At 47.0% G+C, this 22,207-nt stretch overlaps 3 protein-coding genes across 3 annotated transcripts; all 3 read right to left on the bottom strand.

Annotated features, from left to right (window-relative positions):
* Positions 1–4,797: 4,797 nt before the first annotated feature.
* On the bottom strand, positions 4,798–6,406 carry VTJ83DRAFT_7519 (uncharacterized protein; the record flags this gene model as incomplete). Its single annotated transcript, XM_071014350.1, has 4 exons — positions 4,798–5,426; positions 5,495–5,868; positions 5,945–6,131; positions 6,196–6,406. 4 exons carry the CDS (start codon positions 6,404–6,406, stop codon positions 4,798–4,800), a joined length of 1,401 nt encoding a protein of 466 aa, XP_070863736.1.
* Positions 6,407–12,242: 5,836 nt separating this feature from the next.
* VTJ83DRAFT_7520 (uncharacterized protein) lies at positions 12,243–12,824 on the bottom strand (the record flags this gene model as incomplete). Its single annotated transcript, XM_071014352.1, has 1 exon — positions 12,243–12,824. The coding sequence occupies one exon, from the start codon at positions 12,822–12,824 to the stop codon at positions 12,243–12,245; it is 582 nt and encodes a 193-aa protein (XP_070863737.1).
* An 8,758-nt stretch (positions 12,825–21,582) lies between these two features.
* Positions 21,583–22,134, bottom strand: VTJ83DRAFT_7521 (uncharacterized protein; the record flags this gene model as incomplete). Its single annotated transcript, XM_071014353.1, has 1 exon — positions 21,583–22,134. The coding sequence occupies one exon, from the start codon at positions 22,132–22,134 to the stop codon at positions 21,583–21,585; it is 552 nt and encodes a 183-aa protein (XP_070863738.1).
* Between the last annotated feature and the right edge of the window lie 73 nt (positions 22,135–22,207).

Raw genomic sequence — 22,207 nt, forward strand, 5'->3', positions numbered from 1 at the left:
GGGCTGTGTCAAATGCCGGCCTTGCTGACCGAAGGCAAAAGAAGGGGGGGGTGAAGGGGGTCTGGGATAGGTATGGAGGGGCATTCGGTGCTATCACACCGACATTGATATTGCGTAGGCACTCATGGCAAGCTTCGGGGTTTTCCGGCTAGTGACCAAGTGAGAGCTTGACAGCATCTCCAGGTGTGTGTACAGGTATGCCAAGCAGCTCCGAGGAGGTGTCTTGCTCACCTTCCTAGCTGGGCATTCGGTCATGTAAGTCGAAATGTCATGGACGATGGCGTAGGCTTCACGCTGACGCACGTTTGGATTCTGATCTGTCGATGGCTTCAAGGACAAAGTCGAAATCAACAGCATATGTGAAGCTTCTTAACGATGTTATAGGAGGGTTCATAATAGGGACCCGTCTTGACTTTTCACTGTCAAATCTACGATCCGTTGTGCTGGGTTCGCTTGCTATTCAGCCTGAAAGAAGCCCGGTAGTTGATGTTTTCACCCGCTGTCGGGCCCTCGCCTCGCAGTCTCGGCTGCCTAAACGAGCCGATCAGTTAATATGAAGCTGCATCCCCTAGGGCTCCATGTGGTAATCATGCCCACGGCGTGCTGGAGGGATGGCAATTTGAATCGCGAATCAGGCGTGCATCTCCCACGCTCCTGATGAGGTCTTCTGAACCGTGCGATGAAACGTCGAAATCAGCGTCATAGCATGGCGTGCGATGGGTATGCATTATCTCTGCGTCTGACTGTGTTTTTGACGAGGCGCAGAGAACAAGGAGCAGAACATGCACAAGTTCTCGGTCGCCGTGGTTGATTAATTTCCGCCGTCAGTGTCCCCCACGTCCGTGATGGTTCCCAGAATCAGATGCCCACTAAGCCTCATAGAGATACGTCATGGCGTCATGGCATCAGGTCAGTATTGGGCGAGGATTGAGACATTGGATATGGCTCAAGGAACGTTGCATCACGATGCGATGGCGGATGTCGTCGGTCGGTCAGGATGCGGCCCAGCTCGGTCATCATCACAACACTCGTTCCAAGGCAGAATCGAACCCAATTTTTTCATCCTCAGACCGCCTGGCGTCTCAATGGTCTGGTCATGTTGCGCGAACCGCTCCAGACTTTGCGCGAGGTCCGATGCCTGTCGGGCCCGGTCCCGTTCCTACTGGCGTACCGGCGATTGCCCAAGTGCGGCAGCAAGTCGAATAGGAATCCAACCGCCTGGGTGCTGTGCCTTTCCCAGTTCTTCACCGATGCGTACCCTCCAAGTTGTCTGGTCGTTGTCATCGGTCGTGAAGGTCGTATTATAGAGTTCGGAACTCGGATCCAGTAGTTGATGTCGCAATGAGAGCTTCGCGATGTCAAGGACGAAAGGTAACGGAGAGAAGTCAGGCCGAACTCGTATGTCCCTTGACTTCTGCTCATACGAGCGTTTTGCTCCAGATGGCCAAGAGAGCCATCTCAGCATGACCTGCGATATCTACTTGTCATTCTCCATTGTCGGCACGGTTCTAAGAAAACGCTAAAGTCCTACTCGTTAGATCATCATGTTTGTTGTTGAGGAGAGACGGTCGTGAGATGATCGATGTGCGGCTCTCAACAGGCTGTCCACATGCTGCCTCACGATTCTATTTACGAGAGCCGCGGAAGCCTATTTACGACGCATCTATTATTCAAGCTTTTCAATGGAGCCCATCTCAGTCTCTCAGCTACATGGATGCTAGCCATGGTCTCTCGTTGTCATCACAAACCATCGCCGCCGGCCATTGTCAGTCGCGCCGATTCACCACATCAAGTGGCCTGACGTTAACCAAATGACGGAACTTGCCTTTGGGCATCCACACCTTGTCGAAAGCCACAGCAAACCATGCCTCCTTATCACATGTGGCTGGAAGTGTGTGACAACCCACCTCCCTCCCCCCCGAGGCACATCCAATCACAACTGCTGTGCCAGCAAGACAGAATTGGTGGAACGTTTCGGACTGCGCGATGCCCTCCTCCCCCTCTCTACGGACCATCGTTTGGGCGGGGTGGTCCGCCTCGGGCAGAACAGGAACGCAGGTCAGATCACGCGGAGCGCATGCCAGACAGGCAGCCGCCACATGGGGCATCTGGGATGCCACAGCTACGGATCGATCGATCTGACAGACACTAAGGTGTCTTGAACATTATTAGATGAAGTTTGGTTGAACTGACCGTGTTACCAATATGACACAACCCATTCCGGCGGGACCCGATGTCTCGTTCGCTTTCCGCATACCCCCTAGGGTGACCGCTTCGTTCTTCTTCGAGGCCCTCTCGGGGCTCTGTCAATCCCTTTCGGGGCTCCCCCCACCGTCTTCCCATGGTAAGCGACTGCAGAAGCTCCAAGGGGGTGGTGTCCACGGCAACGTTTCCGCAGCCGCAGGTGCGGGGAGTGTGACAATCGGAGCCACGCTCGTGCGCATTCGGCCAGCTGCGGGTTGTTTCTCTGCGCAGAGACGGTCCAAAAGAGGAAGATTTCAGCTATTTTTGCCTTATTTCTACATAGAGTCAGCACCGCGTATACTTAGAAGACCGACCCATGGGAGGCTGAAAGCCAAGCAATGTCTCAAACTGAGCGTTTCTCCTGGGCAGTGATCTGCATCTGCGGGCTCCCACGGCTCTGGTACAAGCGGCCGATCGCCTCTTGGCATTATCAAAAGCGATCGAGGGTTTGAGGCCACGCGATGTGTGTTTCATCTTCAGTTCGCCACTACCTTGGTATGTGCAGTTCAAATCTTCGGCGTGACCCGATGTTCTTGTCGCCTGATACTCCAAGCGGGGCAAGGATGGGACATCTTAGAAATCGCTCTCATCCACGGCTTCACATGATCAATGCGGCTCTACATGTGCGGCTCGATATACGAAAGAGCTTGGATCCGCGCACGCACCTGTCGCGGCTTTCGTTTGGTATTGAAAACCATCCTCCGAGCGGCCGGACTCCATCCACGGCCGCTTGGAGCTTTATTACAGAGAGCCGTCCAGAAGGCATCGTGTCCGGCTCAGGAAAGACGATTGTCCGAAAGTACGGTACTCTTGATGATGCAAGTTCTCAAGTGAGATGTAATAGATAGATACCATGGTTTACCTGAGTGTAGTTCGCCACGCGACATGGATCCCAACATTGGAACGGGTAATTAATCGCCATCGGGTATTGTACCCTCGGGCCGTGCCGATGTCGACGTACTACTGGCATGCGAGTGTTACTTCATTTAATTAATCGTGATATTTATCCCCACCACCTCTCTGCTCATGATCCGATACGAAGAATTTCCCTCCGATCTTAGTTACGAAGTCAGCAATCCGACATCAAGTAGTGCCAACATTGGTCAGAGGAGCACCAGGCTGGCACGGATGGCCCTTTGTGTTCTTCGTTCGTGTACTTCGTAATATGACTTTGCCTCATCAATCATGAAGCTTCAGGAAGTAGTCGAGTTGAGGAGATCGTTGCAGCAACGAGCATGAGAGGTTATCAAGACCTTGACGAGCTAGAGTCATACGAAAATCTGCCTCCCATTCAGCGATGTGGACAAGATCGAGGAAGTTGATGCTGTGGAATGACAAGATGCATCTTCCCGGTATTATTGTAGTGCAGCACGGTGAAGCCAGTCCCTTCAGTCGGTCTTCCTGGTAGAGCTTGGCACCAAAACCTGAGAAAGTGTCTAATACGGGTATCCGTGATGTGGGAGGATAGTCAACGATGCAGATTGCTAAAAAAAGAAAAAAGAAAAAAAAAGAAAAAAGAAAAGGCTGGCATCAGGGATTTGTCTGTCCTGGTACGTCAATCTTTGGGTATCGTATACCAAGCTCTCCTGGTTGCCCAAGAGATAGGTTTCATTGACATGGAGCTTGTTCAGTCTCGTTGCTATTCATATGACAACGCTAAGTGCGTCTCGTTGTGCTACAGGCAGGAAATTTACTACACATTTTCTAATCAAGCTAGTATAGTAACAACAACGCGAAGGCACAAGGTTAACTGCCATGCCCTGAGCTCACCCGGTTTTCCACAATCCATCTGGATTTCTGGTCAGCCGTTTCAACCGCCGTTCCGTCCATACGCAGGCCGCTGGCTCGTCTCCCGCACCACTGGGTAATTACCGCCCACGCAAAACAGCAAATTGCCTAGACTATTCAGAACAAATTCCTCCTGAAAGCTTGAACAAGATTCATATAAGAGGTTGGGGAAGTCATTTTTCCTAGCCTCCACCAAGAACTAGTATACTTTACACCGAGGAAGACAAGCTTAGAACGGCAGAAGTGTTGAGGTTAACGCCAGTCAACCTCAAGAACAGACTACTCCTTTTTTTTCCCCATCAATCCACAACTAGAATTACCTGTCCAGCACAAAAAGACCAAGCTGGCGCCACTGTCGGCACCCACTCGCTTTTGCACACGGAACCCAAGACGACAAAAGACGTGAAGACGATCTGATTCGCATTTATGGCTTACCCATATTCTAGCACCGGGAGCCAAGAGGAATCCAACTTGTAGAATTCGAGCACGTAACTATTAAACGAGGCATATCCATAACATGTACCCAGTAGTCCTTCATTTCATTCCCACAAGACTTCCCATATCCCTAGTTGTCCGATGTGTCATAGGCTATAACCCCCCGTTCCCTCTATCCAAATATATACGCTGAAATGAACAAGCCCATCAAAAAGAGAGAAAAAAAGAAACACTGGCCACGACAACAAAACAGCAACCAAGCAGGCTCCAGCCAGGGGCATGAGACGTCAGGATGTTATTATCATGAGCTCCCATTTCCGACCGACTCGTCTATAACCCCCCCGCCCCCTCCCGAGCCTCACTCAACACGCATCCACCGACAGCGCCGAGGACAAAGACTGCCATCGACTTACTGCAGCTCATGCAGCTGACCGTGGCCCTTGGTGGTCGGCATCTCCACGGGCGCGTTATGGTACTGCCCCGGCTGCTGGTGCTGCGGAGCCGCGGTAAGGCCCGGGTTATACGGGGGGTACTGGCCGCCGACGGGGGCGAGGGCGGGGGCGGGCTCGGCGCGACGACGCCGATGCCCAGCGGGCCGGACGACGGCGGCGGCACCGGCGAAGGATACCCCGGCGGCGGGCTGTTCGTCGGCGAGACGGGCGCGTACGCCGTGCTGCCGTCCGGCTTGAGGATGCTCTGGCGCGGGTCGTAGAAGCCGGGGTACGGGCCCATGTCGGGGCCGCCGCCGAAGCCGCCCTGGGGGTTTTGGGGAGGGTAGGGCACCTGCGCCGGCTGCGGCGGGTAAGGGTTGTGAGGCGGCTGCGGAGGTTGCGAGGGAGGGATGGCGGCGGCCATGGCGGGCGGCGGCGGGCCGGGCGGGCCTGCGGGCATGACGTTTTGGTCGCTCTTCTTCTTGCGGACGATGAAGAAGATGGCGAGAGCGAGGAGGGCAATGGCGGCTGGGTAGAGAGCTAGTCAGCTTGGTGGCTCTTGCGATGAGATCAGATGGAACGGAGGCAGAACTCACCGATGCCGCCGACGACGCCGCCGACGATGGCACCGACGGGAGCCGGGGACGAGTCGTCACCGCCATTCCTCGGTTCGTCGACACTGCTTGGGGAGGTGGGGTTGGGATCCGGCGTGGTCGTGGTGTCGGTCGCGTCACCGGCTGGTGTGGTCGGGAATGGTGCCGTGGGACGGGTGATTCCGAACGTTGTCGTTTCGTCTTCGTCTTCGTCTTCGTCTTTGGTGGAAGTGCGACTGCGCTGACGGGTGGTCGGACGGAAGTAGATGGTATAGGTGGCCGAGACGCTGTCGCAGCTCTGAATCGTGTAGCCGACCAGAGAGCCAGTCGTATCGCCATAGGACAGGATAGCGCAGTGAGGATAATCCGGGTCGGAGCTAAGGGAGGAGAGGGTCCGACCGTTAGTGCCAGATCCTTTGCGTGTCTGCCGAAGGGACCAAAGCTTTGACGTACCAGTACCGCGTTCTATCCCTGTCCATTGTCCTCGTAAGAGCGGACGAGGTGTAAGGCACGCAGGCGGTAATGAGGCGGCAGTTGGTGCTCAAGCAGCAACCCACAGCGCTGGCAACGGTGTTGTAGAGGCACTGAGCCTCGCTGTGGGCGCATTCGAGCGAGGAGGCCGGGTCGCCATTGACATAACCTAGGCCATGGGGGTTAGGACTGATGGTCCCTAGATGGGAAAAGAGGCCCAGCTTGTAACCTACCGCAGGTATTCGTGTCACGCTTGAGCAGTTTCCGAGCAACCGGGGCGGCAGTTAGGATGCGCGGAGCGAGGCGGGCGGCAACCTTTGCATCCTTGATATCTGGCGCGGGAGTGCGCACAGGGGCAGCCGGATTCACATGTTCCAGGGCAATGGCCTGGGCGGAGGCGAGGCCCACGGGCAGGCTGGCGGCGAGCCAGCGGACGCTTCGCATGACGGCGGAGGGGTCTGGGGATCGGGGTTGCTTGGTGGTTTCGACTCGACCCAACCCTCGACGCTCTTGTATCTTGACTCTGGCCTCACCTGATTGACAACAAGGCCAAACACGGTTGGGGGGAGACGGAGGAGATGCAGTGGAAAGGGAGAAAGGGTCTCAGAGGAACACGACAAAACCAGGACGGGGCGTGTCATCTCCTCTTGTACGGTTTCCCGCATACTGGATTGCAACCATGTTGACCTCCCTAGCCAGCAACAATCCAATCGCGTTGAAAGGTCTCCCGACCCTAGTCAGTCCATGCAGGCATCCCCCATGCTCCCAAGTCCCCCCCCCCCCAACCACTCCCTTCCAGTTGACGCTGGTTCACGTTATTTTCTGCCCCGCAAGTACGGGCAGGCTGTTTGTTTGCACTCCCGCGTTGCGTCCTGCTGCGCTGCGAAGCAGGACAGAAAAGGGTGCCGCAGCGCCACACAAGCACCATGCCGCGATCCACTTTTTGTGCCAGCCATGATTGGCGCCAAGCCCGCGTGGGCCGTAGAATTGGAGCCACAGTCACCGCGCTAATGAAAGTTGGGCTCAGCCGCAGTTGGCCTGCAGTTGCCCGCTGATCCCACGGCCCAGAATAGGAAGGGTATCCTGGCTAACGTTACCGTACCCAACCTCTTGTCAAGGAAACGAGGTATCGCTCCCGACGTGACGGGTCTCCTCCCCGTCATGTTGTTCATGGATACGCAGTACATCATCCATAAAGTAGGGTGGGTAAAAGTGTCTTGAGACTGGTTTGTCGATTTCCCGTACTGCATATAACTACGCGCTACCAAGGAGTGCCCAATTTGTTGCTGGTCCTCCTGCTGACTGCGGGTTTGCTTGGGTGTTTTCTCCTCCCGCGTTCGACCGTGCAAGGTACCTAGGCAGCAACTTAATCACTCACCACACAACATGGCCTGCGTGTTCAGCCTCGTCCCTATGCGTGCAACCCACCCTGTCCCTCCGAGAATGGAGCCTTACCGAGCCCGCAGATGGGGCTGGAAGAAGAGCCAGGATTTCACGGACGAATCTGGCAACAGGCTTGCAACCTTCTGGATGACGGTCGGAGCATGGTTAAGCCGTTGTCACCGACACATGGACGGGCCATGGACGGGCTCTGTGCTGCGCGATTCGCCCTGTTGCTTTTGGCCTCGGTCTACCATCTCGTCGCCCGTTGGACGCGGGCTTGCACCTGTCTCGGACAGAATTCATTCACGTTGAGCTGTCTACTCCGCAGCCGCATCGGGGGGCTCACCGATGCATGGCCGCAATTTTGCCTGTCCACTGCGCCGCACGGGATCCTGTGGCGCAGCGAGCAAGCTATGGTGGAAAAGTCGACCACGCGACCGTACCCCCGCCGTTGAAATCCGCAGGCCGTCAGGTAAAAAGCGGACCATTCGGCACGAGTTCCCCAGCGGTGAGAATGATCCAAGGTGTCGGTGCTTCGCAGAGCCAGCGCTCCGGCAAACACGCATGCCCTGTTTTCCAGGCATCAGCCCTGCGGAGATCCGTCTCATGCCAAGCATGGAGCAGGCTAAACCTAGTCGAGGATCAGAGGGCTGAGCAGGGATTGACCCGGCGATCCAAGTCGAGGCTAAACGTCGGTTCTTGGTGTGCTGCGTAGTACTGTGGTATACATAGTTGCCCGGGTATACGCAGTATTGGTTAACTACTAGTACTTTCCTGCGGTCAAGCCTCTGGTTTGTTGGCAAAGCTGAATCAATGTTTTGGGACATGACAATGTAAAAAAACAAAAAGAAAAGGAGAAAAAAAAGAAAAAAGATTGGAAGATGATGAATAACAGGAACAGGACGCACACAGGAACTAGGAGAACGATGAGAATATATCCAGCGGGATGCCCTTGACTTCCTCATCACTTTCTTTGACTCTTTCAACGAGGACCAACAAGGTTTCAAGGTGTCCCAATCCTACACCAACAATCAAATGGGGAGGAGCAGAGCGTGCCGACTTGAAGTCTGAAACTTGGTTTTGCTGCGTTGTGGTTTTTGGCAGTCTCAAGAATCGCCAGTGGCACCCCCCAAGGTACCTTGATGTGCTGCTAGTTCGGTTGTTATCCGGCAGCATAATTTTGAACATGTTTATCCAGCACGCAGGTCATTTTCCCCTCGTTGCTGGCCTTGATCGTCCTCCTCCCGAACAAGAAACCAAAACCAACATGGAACCCAGAAACAACGCCGAACATGACATTTCCTCTCCCTCTCCCTCGCGCGCTAATAATATATTCTTCTTTTCACCGTTTCATCTTTCGGTTTTTCAGCTATTCCCCATGGATGGTCCATGTAGGGGCGTGGCACAGTTGCATCCGTCGTTACATCCATTACCTACCTACCTATAAACACAGAGCTGCATGTGCCGACGTCGCACGCTTTTTGGGGGGAGGATTACCCCGGCTGGATGTATCGTTCGTTTCCTGAGGGCTTTGGGCAATCGGTTATGCTCATCATCGCTCTTGTTCCTTTTTCTCCGTCAAGTTTGGATCGAGAGAAGGCCTCATTCGATGAGGGCAACGTCTTCCTGATCATTCTATGCCGCTTCGGCGCTTGACGGAAAATTTACACCTTCAACGTCACAGGAAGATCACGACGATTGCATCTTACGTTGCCGCTCACGGAACCTCTCCTCCACAGGACCTCGCACAAGACAGAAAAGCATTCACTCTCATCCACATCGAAGCCCCGTCGGAGGTCTCACCAAAGCGTCGAACTTGAGGCAAGCGACTATGGAAAGGAGGATCTTTCGGCTGTTTCTACAGCCTGGAATGCCTCGGTCCGTAGGCTCTGGAAGATAGCTTACGAGCAAGTCAAGCGCGACGAACCAGAGCTGGTCCTGCGCTACGAAACCGACCTCCAGCAGACATACAACGTACGAGCTTATTTTCGAACGGGAGAGGTGAATGTATACCACTCTTGAGCGAAAGATTGAACAGGTTGAGAACGACAGATGGAGGTTGAAGTTTTTTGGAACTGAGTATTTAGGCTGTGACGTGGCGGCGTCTGTGCCGGGTGCAATTAGCATGGCGAAGCACTATCTCGACGGGGCTCTAATATCCTGTAATTTATAAATAGCCCTGGCTTGGTCAGGAGTCAGCTTATTCTCAGGGGAGTGAGCAAGTGACAAGGCGATTCTATCCTAGTGCTCTTCTTAACATATTCGGCAGTTGCTTTTGAGCCCATCCGAGAAAGTCGATTCTTTGCAGGCTTGTATCTCGTACATTGCAACACTGCTTACAAAAAGTCATATGTGGGAGGATCTCTACCAACGACGCTACGAGGTTGATGCCGGTGTTCAAGTCATAACTGCTCTAATCCGCCCTCGGAGATCTCTACCGTTCCATTCCCAAGTACCAGGCTGCTAAAAAGACACATGCGGAGAGTCTGAAGAGCTGGGAGACCCTTAGATCATGGATCAAGGGGCTGCGAAAAGCTGTACCTGTTGCCATGAAGGAGGATTGGCGTAGAGACCTATTCAAACGGCTCTGTAATGACGTGAGCCCGAGCGAGATTTACAACCTCACACGGGAGAATCATCAAGAAGGGACTGGCCCGCGGCTGGTGGAAAGTGAAGTTCTCAAGGCAAGGCAGACCTCGCCCAAGCCATTGCCGTGGCTGCATGGGAAAGGTATATTAATACATGAGGCCCCTCGACCACATCTGATCGATGCCAACTGGGAGGGATCCGCAGCTGGTTCTGGCAACACGATCCCGAGCTCTACAGCCATCAACATCTTCGAGACAAATACGACGAGTTTTCCCGTACAGCGTTCGCACACGTTTACTTCACTTTCGCTGACTCGCAAAAGCAAAATGTGTTGAGCTGTATATCGTCATTGGTGTCTCACCTCCCGTCGGCCGGTCACGCCGCGGCCGATTGAAGAGATGGCAAAGTGCAAGGACAGAGGTGAACGGCCGGACCTCAAGAGCTTGGTGGTAGCGCTTGAGGCTGCAGCGAGAGTATTCATAATGGCGAATGTCATCCTCGATGACTTCGACCAATGCCCTACGATGGACGGCCAAGGCAAACGACTTCTTGACAGCCTTTGGCGCATCGTAGCCAGCCTTCCTGGTTTTACCCACTGGATCCTCACGAGCCGGAAAGAATCAGATATCGAAGCAGCCTCGCAGCCTTTGCTTATGCTACCGGCTCGACAAGATATACATCTCTCGGTCAACCGGGACCAGACTGATTGTGATATTGGGGATCACATTGAGGCTGCCCTAGACTCTGAAGAGTTGAATGGCTGGCCGGAGATATCAAGTTTGAAGTTCGAGAACGGCTGGCTGGAAAGGCCGATGAAATGTATGTGTCAGTTTGACCCCCCCGGCAAACTGTCTTCCGTCGCCAGCGTTCAAGACGCTGCCAGGCGCTGGGGCTTCTGAGAACAAGACGCTCGTTGCTACGTTGCTTTTGTCTCACCCAGCCACATGGTTGACGTATGTTTGCAGAGGGGTAGGAGAGCCAGCATCCTCCTGAGGACGAGTCATGGCCAGAATTACATTGGTCCACTCATAGCTCTGACTGGCTGACTCCTATCGGATCGATGCACGTTGCGCCATGGCCCGCAGAACTTTCGGGAGTGCTGAGACGTGGATTGACGCCAAGTAGTCCTACAATGTGTGCCCAGGAGGGCTTGGATGCTGCTCTCCAGATAGCCGCCTACGCTGATAGACAGGATGTTATTCAACTCTTGCTGGATCAAGGCGCAAAGATAACGGTCGGGCCTCCTTTGATGAGGGCCGTGCCGGGGTTTAAACGCAGGGCCGCTTGGCTGGGGTCGTCCTCTCTGTTCCTGAAACACAGAGAGAGATTGCTGGAGCTTCTCCTCGACAGAGGGGCCGATATCAATGCCAGCTACATGCTGAAAAACTCCGATAGACCGAAATTGGAAGCGTCTTGTACATTGTCCTCGAAAGGGCTACGCTCGAGGATATCAACAGATACGGGGATGACAAGTATACCTATCCACTCACGGCTGCTGCTTCAGCCATGGATGAACGCACCGTCACGACACTCCTGAGCAACGGGCTGACGTAAATGCTCGTGGCGGCAGGTCTGGCACCCCGATTCACGCGGCTTGCGGTGCGGTGATAACCAGGACCACGCCGCCGGAGGCTGATGCTCCTCTCAAGGACCTCGGCCGCACCAACGACGAGGGCTCTGACATCTATTATATTCCAGGGCTGCCAGTGGACGAGGATTTACAAATTGAGGGACGATTCCGCGTGTGCCCAGGCGCAACCGGTCCCGGAGCTTGTCCGTCGTACCTTGGCCCTTCAAACGCGTGCGCGTGCACGTCAGCTGCGACGATCTCGCCACGGCCCTGGGCAGCAGCTGTGCTGACCCGTCTGCACTGCATAAGTGAACAAAGCCAGGGCAGCTCTGGGGGGCGATGGACCGAGGAATGGAAGTGGCACAGGAGGACTTGGGAGGGCTATATCCGAAGGCTTCTGGGAAGAAAAAGTGTTTCTAATTTAAATGCGAGTTTTACAATGCACTCTCACCAATGACGGGTACAGACCCTTGCGTATCTCTGTTGCCATTTCTCCAGTCATAAGGAGAAAGCATAAGTGTAGACCGAAACCGTCAATTATAACACAACAAGGCCTGAACGTGCTGATGGAGAAGAATCGCTTGGATTCGATCGTCTGCTCAAATTGTATTCTCAGAACTGGGAGTAATTAAAGGGACTCGGTCCGGCTACCATCTGAACTCGGGAGTGAGACCCAAGCCAACACCCGATTGTCTGCCCTTCTGCATTGGATGACGATATCTTTTGAAATGAAATTCTTCAGTCTAGTTCATCATCCTTCCGCTCCATGCAACGACCAGCCCTGCATCCTTCACAGAGATGGCTCTCATGCTCCGGGCCTTTTTTCTCCTCATATACGGGCCGCTCCACCTTGATGCCTGACCACTTCTTCAATCGATACGACAGTCTCTCGACGTAACTGTCCTCTGTGATCTTCATAACACCAAGCGACTTGCACTCTTTGCACCGTTGGTTGAAGACCAGCGCGTCGTAGCCATGCTTCTTGAACTTGCGGATTTGAATGGCGATCTTCTTACTGCCCCAGCCGGGCTTCTGACAGGTCTTGTTGCTGCACTTAAATTTACCCATGATATGGGTAATGTGCTCGCCAATACTGGTGTCGTTGGTGCCGGATTCGTTAAACCACCAGGAAGGCTGTATCTTCGCGCCTGCGAGTTCAGCAGTCACGCGGTGGTGGAGGTCAGGGAATCTTTTCGTTGAACCATAGGGATCGCCGCCGGCTTTCTTGTACGACTTCTTGAAATCACTGGAAAATGGCCTCGTGGAGGTTGAGGATGCCGCCCACGACCGCAGAGTTCGAGAGATGAGGGTATGTAGCATGTTGGTAAGGGGCTGAGCCTTGTGCTTCTCGGGGCGCGGCATTCAAGGGGAAGAATGTAGACAGGCGACAGTCAACCCCTGGAAGGAATGGCGCCATCACGGGGACGAGCAATGAATTTATCTTCCTATGGCTGAGTGTTATGCCCCCTTTCGGGATTATCATTGCTGTCGGGACTATACAGTTGTGACGGGCCGTCAGCAGACCGTTCACCCCTTGGTAGCAGCTAGGAGTAAACGCAGTAGTCTTGGCAATTACAGGGTGATGCGAGAAGGAAGGGCTGTCTGAAGACCGGAAAGCCGTCTGTGGCTGCAAGGCCTTTCTTTACGGCTGCAAGGCCTTTTCTTCCGGCTGCAAGATCCTCCTGTCGGCTGAACAGTCTCTGCATGTAGCTGCAGGAGCTTCCTTATAGCTTTGATCTCTTGAATAAGGCCCCCGATAAGGAGCTTTGGCTACACTTCCTGTACATATTCCAGACTGCCCTACGCAAGAGGGCCTTCCTGATTTGATCCATCATCGAATTCAATACTATATTTAGCATTTTCTAGAATACTACTTCCTTAAGGTGCCTCTGGTGCGGAATCCCGTATCACAGGGTTAAAAGGGGCCCCCCTGAGGGGACCCCTAAGGATCCAGGGGATTAAGACTCTTTACTACGAAGACTACGATACAGTTAAGAATACGACTCTCTGAGTCTAGCTAATAGAAGTAGCCTTTTAAAGCTCTATCTATAGGATTCCTCCGTTTTGCGTGACCGTGGCTCAAAAATTGTAAGCGCTGTCTGCCGCGTTAAACGGTTTTCCCCGGGATGCTGCAGCGTCCTTTACCGACCTGATGTAAGGTTGGAGCAAATGAGGAGCTACCTTTTTGTGAAGCCTATCTTCGGATTGTTATAATACAGTACGAACCAATAGTAATTACCATCGATGCTTGATGATTTGGAACAGCTATCAGAACCATTTACAGCTACAGCGATGATTTATAGACACCTATACTAGAACAGGGAAACTGGAAGCATTGCCCTGCCTCGGTCGGCATGTTAAGGATCCATCTTAAAGATCCTATCCGACCCTCCGGCCAATGAACTTTCCTACCGAAGAACACTCATCGCTATACAAAATCCCATCTTACACCCTTCTGTGACAGGATCTATGGGGACTTATACCCTGGTCCTGAACCCCAGCAGGCATTCTGCCTGTTCAGACCGCTATTCTGGGCATCCATCGTATATATAAGGAGCCTCTAGGAGAGGCATATTAGATAGTTGTTTTCTTCTTTTAAACAACAGCTTCCAACCACTTCTTTCCGCCGTATATACTCTTACAGGTCCGGGCCATTATAGTTATAAGCCTGGTGCCTTCCTGCTACGCAGAAAGAGAACCTCCCCTTCTTATTATAAACCCTTAAATTAATCTTTAAGGCGTTTAGCTCGTTTATTTTCTCCTTTTTTTCTTAAAACCCGTTGCTAAAGTACCTTCCTTAGCAAAATAGACTTAGTTCTTAAGGATTATACTTTTAGCATCGTACGGCTAGAGACCTTCCGTAACTAGGGACGATAATTCGATTACGTTTAAAACGAAGCTTATACCTACGGCGTATAGCAGATCTGTAGACTAGAAGCAAACGTTAAAACGGTTCTAAAGATCCTTAATAATAACTAAGAGCTGTCTTATATAGATGCCTATTTAGAGGTCTAGCAGTAGTTTAGGATTTAATATTAGTAAGAGCTTCGGGATTAGCAGAACGCTAATCCGGAGGAAAGGGGCCCTAAACCGGAAAAACTAGGAGAATCCTTTAAGTCCGACGTAGACTACGTATACGAGCAGAACCTTCTCCGGTACTTCCTAAAGACCCTGTAAAACGACTCAAACGATTAAAGGAAAGCTTATAACGCAGTATACTATTTTATCTTTAATACCGTTCAAAAGGATCTACTCGAAAACGCCTTTAACCTCCTTATATCGATAAGACAGCTATAGATCTACTACAACGTCCTATATATTCTAGAAGTCTAAATTATTCCTATTTAGGCAGTAAGGATAAAGGCGTCTCGTAAAGCCTTCCTTAACATCCTTAACAGAGCCGAAACAGCTATAAACCCTTTCGAGTAGATTATAGACTTCCGCTATAAGTATTATAATATATTTGTAAACGGAGTTACCGATATAGTCGGTCTTTTAGCTATTACAGCTTTCCTAAATACTATTTAGAAGCGTATTGCCCTAGGATAAGCCTATATTAAGTATATATTCCTAGCTAACAGAGTTATCCGAAGCAACTTTAAAGAAACTATAGAGGTATATATAGACTAGCTATACCGATTTCTCCTTTAGAACGGAGCCGGGGTATATATTTTACCGTATATTTATACTATTTTCGGAGAACGTAGGTATTTATCTAACTAGTAAGACTTATTAAAATAAAGGTCTGATAAGAAAAATAACGGTAACGGTAAAGGCAAGCCTTTTAGGTTAAAGGGTAGCTATAGACGAGGAAAAGGCGGGAATAGTAGTAGAAAAGGCGGTAACCGAGGCTACAACTAGTTTAATAATTAAAATAGGAAAGCAAACCGAACGCTAAAGGTTTATTATAACTACCTATACGGAATCCTTAAACAATACTATTAAATACCGATTAAATACTTTAATTTTAAAGCTATTATAATTAGTAAAAGCGAGAAAGGTAGTATAATATCCTAGGGCCTACGCTAATGTATCCTCGATAACCTTATAAAGCTTTAATAGACGGACCTTAGAGACGAATTATAAACTTAAAGGATAAGACTCCTTAGTCCCGGAGTACTATACTTACTATTAGGACCGGGCAACGAAGAACCCTTTCCTAGTTTAATCGAAGTTAAGTTAAAACCCGATAATAACAAAGATTTTTCGGGGCCTTTCGTTAAAGCGGTAATTCCTTATAACCTATAGGTAAGAATTTAACTTCCTCCTAATATCTACGCTACATTTATTACTAACTATTACCTGCTTTATAACTCTATTCTTCTGGATAACTGTAGAGTAGTATACATTGTTAACGATAAGTTACGATTTAAGCCTGGATTCTAATACAAAGTCGATAACCTAGATAATTGTATAGGGGTAGGCACGACCTTTTTCTAAATATAAGCCTATAAGCGATAAAAGCTTAGGAATATACTGAACGGTAATAGAGGTCCTAATACTAAAGACCTAATTCTAAAAGATATGGTCTTTATTAACGGGTTCTACGTTAATATTATATTAAAGGTAGCTTTTAAACGGGTAGGCCTTTAGTATTATAAGTAGGATAGAACCCTTCGTTATAGCCCTATAGAGTATAGTCTAATAATAAAACAGTTAGTCCGTAAATATAATTTAGTATTCCTCGAATATAACGTTCGTTTTACTTACTTAAAGGTTCCTTCGCCTAAATATATTGTAATTATATTTCTTACTACTATTAAAACCCGTTTAGCTGCCCGATCGAAAGAGCTACTTCCTAAAAGAGAAGATACGGAGCGCCTATAGTACTTACGTATAGGATACGTAAAGCCTAAAGTAATATAAAGATTTATCTCTATAGCTAAAGGAGTTTAGTATAAAGTAGATAGCATCCTAAGAAAGGAGTATAAAAGTTGTATACAGGTATATACTACTTAAATTATTTTACGCCGACCCTTTAAGAACCGCGCTATAAAACCTTTCTAAAGGATTATTTAAAACCTCTTTAAGTTTAATCCTAGGTTTAACGGTTTAAAATAGCTATTTATAATTAAAGACGAGTAGAGTAGGAGAATAATTATAAAAACTTTAATAACTAAATCGCTATATACCGTAGCTAAACAGATCAAAGATACTATATTATAGGTTAATATACAGTTTAGCCTTAAAGTCTATAAGATTCGGCAGGATAACGATACTAGAACTATCGGTATTAAGGGGTATACGGATTATAAGGTTTGGATTTAAAACCTAAGGATCGATCTTAAACTTACTCCAACCTATACCTTAGAAGCTAACGGAGGATTTAAATGCGTAGAACGTAAAATTATTAAAAGAGGGCTTACTATACTTCTCGGAGCCCGCCTACTTTACAACCTATAGCTAAAAGCTATAAAAGCGGCTGCCTAGCTAATTAATATTACGCCCTTACAATATAACGACTAGAAATTACTAAACGAGAAACTATACTTATAGTTTCGGCAATACTTCCGTTAATACTAACCCGAATTTATAGATAATCGTATATAAGATCTAAAGCCTTACCTTAGCAACCTATATATATACGAATGCCGAATATACCTACTTAATAAACGACGAGAGGTAAATATTTACCGGAAGTTGTTTAAAATAACCGAGAAAGCCTATATCGGTTACCTAGTTAAATATTAGGCAACTAATATCTACCGGATTTAAATTCCTTAGCTTAAAAGGGTTATTATTATACGGAACGTAATCTTCGATAAAAAGCTTTTTTATAAACCTAATAAGGAATATATATCCCTACAACCGCTTTAAATTATAAAGGATATTATAAAGCTGTTTAAATCCGATACAGGGTACTGGGACGCTAGTATAGTAAAAGAGCCCGATAATATTAACCCTAAGAGTCTAAAACACTTAGTATCTTTTAAAAGGCTAAAGACGAGTTCTAACCGGCTAAAGGGTTAGAACTTAGGGGTAGGAGTATAAGCAGAGAGTATACCTTTTACGGATACCTTTATTAAGCTGTTAAAAGTAGGATCGTCTATAATTAGACTCCCGACCCTAAAGCCGTTTATTAATCCTTTATTGCTTTATATAGGACTTAGCAGGGTTATAAATATTAAACCTTATATTAGCAATACCTATCGCGAAGGTATAACAGCTAAAGACTAGTATCCCGCTAATAGGACTATAGAGCTTAATACGCCTCTGTTAAGCCCCTATAATAATAATATTATAGAACTCTTTACAGTTAAGGAGGAGCCTTTATAGCCGGTAGATAATATTTATAAACCGTTGTAAAACGCTTATTATACTGTAGATACTATAATAAAACAGCAGACTATAAAAAGATAAGACCCTGATCTAGCCCGTATTAAACGTAAATACGTTAGGAAGGTATATAGGCCTACTATACGTTAGAGTAGACGGTAGAGAGGTTAAGGGCCTAAGGGTAAAGACGATAACGATAAGTATAGACTTATCGGATTTATATTTGGGATATATCGAAATAATAATATATATCTGCCGAATTAGAGATATTAGGAAAGCTTCTATACAACCTTTTTCCTAAACAATTCTATTTATAAGGGTAATAGCTTTTAAATTTATACTATCTACTACGTAGTAGCAGCGGCTGTAAACCAGAGGTCTGTAAAACGCTTGGGTACTGTTCCTAAGATACCGAGAATATATTTCTTAGAACTAGCTAATATTAAGGCATCTTAGCGTTTTTAAAATATCGAGAACTATAAGTTTAAATACCTATTTTTAGAAGCTTACGACGAAGAGATTAGGAATCTTATTAACCGGAAGACTTAACGTATTATTTGCTGTGTAAAGGCTAAAGGACGTCCTTTGCCTTTTAAATAGGTATTTATATATAAGTTCGACGAGTATAATTATATCGAAAAAGTAAAGGTACGTATTTACGTTAGAAGCGATCTACAACGCTAAAGTACCTTTAAAATAACCTACGCTGCTACCCTTGCTACTTGTATATTTCGCTTTATAATAGCGATCGCTGTGTACTTTAATTTTAAGGTTTATTAGTTCGATATTAAATAAGTATTTTTAAATACCCTTCTAGAAGCGCTAGTATACTATAAGCTTCCGGAAGGATATAAATAGCTAGAGAAGTATATTTAACTTCTATAGGCCCTTTATAGACTCCGAGAGTTACCTCTCCTTTAGTACCGAGAGTTCTCCTCTACCTTATATAAACTAGGCCTTAAAGCTTCTAAAGAAGAGCCTTGCCTTTTCTACGACGACTAACGTAAGGTTACTATCGTATTCTACGTCGACGACTATTTTATCTTCTTCTATTAAAACTATACGGATAAGGTAAACTATATTATAAATGCTTTTAAAGCTAAGTATAAGCTTTATAAAAAGGGAGAGGTAAAGTAGTTCCTAAGCGTAAGAATTATTAAGGACTGTCCGAAGCGTTAGGTATTCTTAGTTTACGACTAATATATCGAGAAGGTAGCTAAAAGGTTTGATATTAACTTTACAGTTCGTATACCTTATATTCTACTTCCCTTCAGCAATCTTATTAAATATAAGGGGACTGCTTTAAGCAACGAAATCAAGCTTTTCTAAAAGCTTATTAGTTTAATACTTTATATAGCTATTATAATTCGCTTAGACGTAGCTTTTACTACGTTAAAGCTGTCTTATTTCTTAACAAATCCGTTACGCTAGTATATCTTTACAGTGTATTAGGTAATCTATTACCTATACAGAATAAGATATCTAAGGATTATATATATTAGTAAAGAAACCGAGTTACAAGTACTCTTTATTGTAAAGGATATATTATTTACCGATTACCTCGATACTTAAAGGTCTACCCAGGGCTACGTAATAATACTCTTCGGGAGTATAATTGTATAGAAGGCTATAAAGTAGTTAATAGTTATTACTTTATTTATAGAAGCCGAACTAATAACGTTTATAAGTATTACTAAAGAAACTATAGCGTTATAACGTTTCTTTAAGGATATTACTCTGGACTTTAGAAAGCTATAGGTAATCTATTATAATAATACTAATATAATTAGACTAGTAGTTGAAGATAGAATACGGATAAATATCTCTTTAAAGTATATTGATATTTATAATATATAGGTAAAAGAGTAGGTTAAAAAAGGTACTTTTAGTATTAAATACCTTTAAACGGTATAGATATTAGCTAACGGATTAATAAAGAATCTATTATAATAGTATTTTAAATATTTTCGGAAGCTCCTTAACCTTTAAAATACTACTAAGCTAGTATAGGATTTAAAGAGTAACTTAGAATAAAGGGTTAATTAATAGAACTTACTTCTAAAGACTTTATAATAAAGGTGTAGAGTACTAGAAACCAATATAATAAACTAATAACTTAAATATCTAACCTACGCTTCTTTAGCTCGGCGCGTAAACGCGCCTTCTAAGCCTCCGCCTCCTTCTCCTTCGCCTTAATATCCTCCTTAGCCTTTACGTTAGCTAGAAGACGCTTTAAAAGCTCCTTCTCCTTATCTTTATTATTATCCTCCTCTATTGCTTTACCCTTACCCTTATCCTTAGTCTTTTTAATAAGAGGAGACTTATCCTCCTTCTTCTTTTTACTAGTCGGGCCGGGAGGAGCGGAAGTTACCGTTAAAGAACGTTTATAAGTACCGGACGGTGTAGAGGGACCGGGCTGAGCTAGGGTAGGTAGCGTTAGAACGCTATTAGTAATATAAAGAGGTAAAGCTTTTAAACTTTTCTTTAGAGCTAAAAGAGACTCCGGCTACTAACCTTTAATAATACTAGCCTCCAGGTCTTTATACGCGTAACGGGTATAATCGATAATCTATATACTTATCAGAACCTATAGATCGGGTTTCCGAAATAACAAACTTATATTCTTAGGGGCGCCGGCTTATTTATACCGTACGTACCAAGCAGCAGCAAACGCTAGTAACAAGAGACTGATATATAATTAAAAGGATTAGTTAAGAACGTAATACTAGTTGCTATAACAGTTGTCTAAGACTTTAAAACAATAAGAAGGAAGTCTTACCCGAATCTATAAAACGTTACTGTCTTATAACGATAGTAGTAGATTTAACCTACAACCGATAAATATAAGCCGTCGCTATACTTCAGAGCCGACTTAAAACAACCTATATAAAGCTTAACCCGTCGACCGAGAACCCTACGGCTGTCCTTAAGCCTCTACGGGAGCTTAGGGAACGGAAGCTTAGCGGGGTTAACCTTACTTTTACGTAGCGTAACCGTAGCGTCCTAATTATTACTAAAGGATACTGTAGCGCCGTTAAAAGACGACTTTGCAAGCAAACTAATATTATTACCTACGTTAATAGGTTTTCTACCGCCCTTAACGGTATAGAAAGCTAGATAACTATTATAATACGTTAGAAAACTATAGATAATCGCGATAAGAACTAGTCGGTTACTCCTTTATAATTAAAGGGTAAAAAGAGTAGTTTTAAACGATCGAAAATATACTTTAAACGATAAAAACCAGCGACCTGGTTCGTTAAGCTGCTTAACGATATACTTTTAATATTAAAAAAACTAATAGAGCTGGAAATCGATATAGTATCTAAGGAAGCTATTTCTACAGTTATAATAATTAGAAAGATCGCTTTTATTATTATAGTTTTAGAATATTATAGTCGACCGGATTATTATTAATATTTCCGGAAGAAGAATAATTTCCTTTGTTAACTTTTAAGTCGACCTTTCGAAGGCTTAGAAAGTTAACTAATTATAAAGACTTTAGATTACTGGATACGGCCCGTCCCGAAGTTTAAAACAGCCTATAGTATACTATAAAGGGATTCAACTCCTAATTACCCCGCTAAAAAGGGCGCGAGAGCTACGACGGTATTTCTCTCTTTTCTTTGATTTTCAGGATCCTATTATAGCAGTTGCTTACTGATTACAAATAACTGGGGGGTATATAACAGGATCTATAGGGACTTATACCCTGGTCCTGAACCCCAGCAGGCATTCTGCCTGTTCAGACCGCTATTCTGGGCATCCATCGTATATATAAGGAGCCTCCAGGAGAGGCATATTAGATAGTTGTTTTCTTCTTTTGAACAACAGCTTCCAACCACTCCTTTCCGCCGTATACACTCTCACAGGTCCGGGCCATCACACCTTCGCAGAAGTCTGTCTTGTGTGGCAGGCCCCTTTTCTGTTCGAAGTGCTCGTGCTCCTCCATTTTGATGCCTGACCACTTTTTGAGTCTATAAGAGACCCGTTCAACGTAGCACTCCTCGTCAATCGCCATGACGCCGAGCGTGTCGCATCGTTTACAGCGTTGCTTGAAGACAACGGCGTTGTAGCGATTCCCAGGAAGTTCCTGGATAACGATCGAGATCTTTTTGCTGCCCCAGCCGGGGTTTGGGCAGGTCTTGTTGTTGCATGTGAACCGGCCCATGATGTGCGTGGTATAGCGTTTTCGGATGGACGGGTCGTCCGTCCCCGAGTAGCTGAACTTCCAGGATGGCTGGATGTTCTCTTTCGCGAGCTGAGCGGACACTCGGTTGTGGAGGTTGGAGAATGTTTTTGAAAGCTTTGGAAGGGTGCCGTTCGGCTTCGCAGATGACTTTTTCTTCGCCATAGGAATGAATGAACAAAGCGATCGGGGTATCTGAGTATGAAGGCCTGACACAAAATTCTCAGGGATGACCGGT

This window comes from Remersonia thermophila, chromosome 7 (assembly GCF_042764415.1).
Source record: "Remersonia thermophila strain ATCC 22073 chromosome 7, whole genome shotgun sequence".
Classification (NCBI taxonomy): domain Eukaryota; kingdom Fungi; phylum Ascomycota; class Sordariomycetes; order Sordariales; family Chaetomiaceae; genus Remersonia; species Remersonia thermophila.